Consider the following 4,721-nt stretch of genomic DNA (forward strand, 5'->3'; position numbering starts at 1 on the left):
GAACAGAACGAACGAACGAACGAACGAACGAACGAACGAAACGAACGAACGAACGAACAAACGAACAACGAACGAACGAACGAACGAAACGAAAACGAAACGAACGAACGAACGAACGAACGAACGAACGAACGAACGAACGAACGAACGAACGAAGAACGAACGAACGAAGAACGAACGAACGAACGAACGAACGAACGAACAACGAAAACGAACGAACGAAAACGAACGAACGAACGAACGAACTAACGAACGAACGAACGAAAACGAACGAACGAACGACGAACGAACGAACGAACGAACGAACGAACGAACGAACGAACGAACGAACGAACGAAACGAACGAACGAACGAACGAACGAACGAACGAACGAACGAACGAACGAAACGAACGAACGAAAGAACGAACGAACGAACGAACGAACAACGAACGAACGAACTAAACGAACGAACGAACGAAACGAACGAACGAACGAACGAACGAACGAACGAACGAACGAACGAACGAACGACGGACGAACGAACGAACGAACGACGAACGAAACAACGAACGAACGAACGAACGAACGAACGAACGAACGAACGAACGAACAACGAACGAACGAAAGAACGAAGAACGAACGAACGAACGAACGAACGAACGAACGAACGAACGACGAACTAACGAACTAACGAACGAACGAACGAAACGAACGCGAACTAACTAACTAACGAACTAACTAACGAACTAACTAACGAACTAAGAACTAACGCAAAACTAACTAACTAAAACTAACTAACTAACTAACTAACTAACGAACTAACTAACTAACTAACTAACTAACTAACTGACTGACTGACTAAGCATTTCTGAACATTTGACATTTGACAGTCGTTATATATGTATATATATCTCGTAAAAAAAGAAGAAGATATATTGGAAATAAAAATTTTTAATGTCAAAAATCTTAATCTAGACGCTTAGATTTCAAATCTATAGATTTCGGTTTTTAGATGTTTGTTTCGGTGTAGTGTAAAACGACATGGCCACACATCAAATTTGTTGACTCAAACGGTAAGTTTTATAATTGTGTTAGTGAAAAAAGAGTTTTTTTACTAAAACAATCAAAAAACTTACTGTTTGAGTCAACCAATTTGATGTGTCGCCAAGGTGCTTAAAAGAAGTATGTGTAATAAACGAAATTATTTTGGTACTTTTAAATACCAAATCGTAACCAAAAAGTATTGCATTTAATAATTTTTCCATCCCTGACAAACAAATAAAAACCAAAGAAAGTGAGGGATAAAAAAAAACAAAAATAATGACAAAAATAAACGAACTGTTGCATAAAATAGTATTAAATAGTTGTACATAAATTTGGTACTAAATACGTTGTTTTCCCCAAAAAATAAATGAAAGGAAATAGGGTATCAGAGTTCCCTAAAAAAACGATATTACAAATATTAAATAGAAAAATTAGTTCCTTTGTCACCACTGCGTAGCTGAACAAAACACAGTGGTCATTTCTGATTGATATTCCGTTATATTGTGCTTCAATGTCTTGCCAATTTCATATCATTTCAATAATAACCATTGGGAAACTGATTTTTTTATTTTATATTTTCAAACTGGGAAGAATTTTGATATTCCTAATCAGCTTGAAATTATAAATAATATCTTATTTTATTTTTAATCTAAATGTAGCCTGTTTAAGTTGTCAATTAGATACTTCTAAGCCATCTTTATTTTGAGACTAGCAGATCAGAAAAACCTACCTGATTGATTCTCATTTTGCTGTTTTCCCTCGGATGTTGTAATTCGATATATGAATGAAATGAATAACAAAGTTATTTTTTTATTTTTTGTACAAAATGTGTTTCTTTCATAGAACATCTTTTTTATTGTTTTATTTTTTTGTTATTACAAATGAAATATCAGATGCTGCTATTTTTTGGCTCTCTATTGTTTTACATAGCCAAAAAGAAAACAAATTGAGTTCTTATACTGAATTTAACAATTTAAATTGTTATATACATTTTGAAATAAATGTATGTTTTTTATAACATAAAAAATTCTTATTTCTATTCATAATTTCTATTCATAAATGTATTTCTCAATATTTTTTAATGTCCCTTCTAAGGTTTAAACAGCAACTCCAAAATTTGATAACTAACTTCATGTCGTTTCTGATAGACTTTGGTGTGTTTTTGCCAATCGCTTTTAACTTGTTTCCATTTGCCCAAGTGCTGTGCTAGCAGTTCCTCCTTTGAGCCATCTTTCAATTCATTATTGTCAGCAACTAGTTCTTCTGATTTACTATATTTTTTGGGTTCCACTGTGGGTGTTGGTATCTTGGGGACATCAGTCTTTTTGGGTTTTGGCATACTGCAAACATCACGCATATCTCCCTTGCGTAATTTCGCCAATAATTCTAAACCATTGTCTTTGCGTTCTGTGGGAGATGGTGATCTAGCGTCACGATAACTGCGTATACTGGGATTACGTGGTTGATTTGCCATCCACGCCCGACAAATGGGATAGAGTGAAGTTTGTTCGGAATATTTGGATAAATCTAAACTACGATCGAATAGTTTCATAACAAAACTTTCAGCCTGTATTTTTTGTCCGCCTGAACCACCAGCCTGATGATGTTCTCTCTTTCGCCTTTTACTAGGTGTTAGAAAACCAGCTGAAGGTGACAGCCTATCGGCTGAGCTCTGTATTTTCTTTGGTCTACCACGTTGACGATGTGGTATGATTTGTTGCTGTTCCTCTTCTTCTTCCTCCTCCTCATAGTCTTCGGGTATATCGTCCACCTCCTGATTTTGCAAGGAGTCATTTAAAGCTCCACGCAATCTGCCTCTGGCGGCCTGTACTTCATTGTTGTCTCTTTTATGTGGTGAGGTTTTCATGTTGTTTTTGTTTTGTATTTAGGATAATAAAATGTTGTAGAATTTTAATATATTAATAAAGTGTGATTTATTTTACTTTTTATTTGAATTTAAAACAACAGAAAATTATTTTTTTTTTATATTATTTTATCGTTTTAAAATTGTTTTAATATGTAGAATGAAAACTGAAGCAAATGTCAAAAATTGTGTATGAAGTTGGCTGCAGTTTAAATATAACAGGGTGTCTACAATAGTATTTATTATTGTTCAAGGGTTTCTGGTAGTTAAGTAAATTTACGTTATATTTAAATTTAAAAAAGATATTAATATATATTTTTAATTTCTATTATAAAAAGTATAGTCGATTAATCCCATCTATATTAGACCCTGTCAGATATAACACACAACCTAAAATAAATATAATTTCCGTAAATAATCGTTTTAATGGGGCCTATGCCAAATGTTTGACCGACAGGCATCCCATGGATTTCATTTAAATTTTATATACTTCCGATAGTGGGACGACGATGTTGCAGATTGAGTTAGTGTCAGTGGGTAGAAGGGGGAGCTGGAGAAACTGCGCCACCTCAGTGGCGGAGCAAATTTGTTGACCTAAATAAATGCATGGCAACAAGGGGGTAACAAGCATGGGAAAACAATATAAAATGCCAGGAACGTTTCATTCATGATAGCAGTTGAGGAAACTGGCTCTTAATTGTGCTAAGATGCCTGGGTAGTTGTCTTCAGAATCCTAGATCGCAGGGGGTGTTCATTTAGGACTCTGTTGCATCTGTAGCCGTTAATGATTTCAGTGGCCGCCATTTGATGCAACATTTCCCTTGCGCTTGCAATTGATAGTCTGTCGACGTCCGATGGTATGACGACTTGGATGTTCCTGCGAAAGCGTCCATCCGGATGTGCCTGAGAGGTGGATTATCTATCAAAATGTAATGGTTGAGGTGACTATGCAGATAGCATGCCAATAGGAACTGTCTAGTCAACAACACGTGTTGCATGACTAACAGTAACTTGTTGTACTCATGTAAATGATCCACATTCGTCATCTTGACGGAGTCCATTATTCTGGTCCGTTTGTAAACCTCGCTATTGGGTATCATTGAGGAAAGGTGTACATACTGGCGCAGCATAATTGAGAAGAGAGCGACCAATTGCCTTATATGTCGCTGCAATCGTGTCCTTATACATACACCGAGAGGTGGCAGCTAGAGCTTTAAGGACCTTATTTCAATTTCGAACGCAAATAACATTACGAGTCCTTTGTAGTGAAGGAGGCTATCAAATACTACCCCTAATAGTTCCGGGTTTTAAACCGTGGGGATAATTTGTTCTTCGACCGAGACGTTAAGCGCCATCCTTACATCTTTGTTCCAAGTGGTGAAAAATGATACCAAGTATTTCGAAGCAGATATGAGTTTGCTAAAAGTCTGTGATGTATTGAGTTATATATATATATAATAAGATGGTACGGGGTTTTCTGGTTAAGTACGAGAATAATTCGAACCGTTTTCCAGATATCGGAAAACACGAATTTTTGAATTGAAAGTTTCTTTAACATTAATATAGAAATAACATCCGGACCTAGTGCTTTTCGTTTTAGTGATAATGTTATCGAACTTACAAGAGGTAAAGGAGTATCGCTGAAGATCTCGGGAAGATTCATAGTTCTTTGAACTATAGTTGTTTTAGGATGTCTCGTTTTATGTCGACTAGAGCAAGGAAATAACTAAAATTCCATGAACAGATTTTATATTTAAGCAGCTTACAATATGATTACATTACCCAAAAAAAAACTTACATTCTCATACAAATAATTAATTTATTAATTTTTA

At 35.5% G+C, this 4,721-nt stretch overlaps 1 protein-coding gene across 1 annotated transcript; it reads right to left on the bottom strand.

The window, feature by feature from the left end:
• Positions 1–1,850: 1,850 nt before the first annotated feature.
• Positions 1,851–3,065, bottom strand: LOC119601226 (protein lin-37 homolog). Its single transcript, XM_037952027.1, has one exon. The coding sequence runs from the start codon at positions 2,890–2,892 to the stop codon at positions 2,116–2,118; it is 777 nt and encodes a 258-aa protein (XP_037807955.1). The 5' UTR covers positions 2,893–3,065; the 3' UTR covers positions 1,851–2,115.
• Positions 3,066–4,721: the final 1,656 nt, after the last annotated feature.

The sequence above is a fragment of the Lucilia sericata genome, unplaced genomic scaffold (genome assembly GCF_015586225.1).
Source record: "Lucilia sericata isolate MDLA Ls3-8-SP2 unplaced genomic scaffold, ASM1558622v1 Contig000151F_arrow, whole genome shotgun sequence".
Lineage (NCBI taxonomy): Eukaryota > Metazoa > Arthropoda > Insecta > Diptera > Calliphoridae > Lucilia > Lucilia sericata.

Excerpts from the sequence above, each read along its gene's own strand:
- LOC119601226 (XM_037952027.1), bottom strand. The coding sequence starts at position 2,892 with ATGAAAACCTCACCACATAAAAGAGACAACAATGAAGTACAGGCCGCC.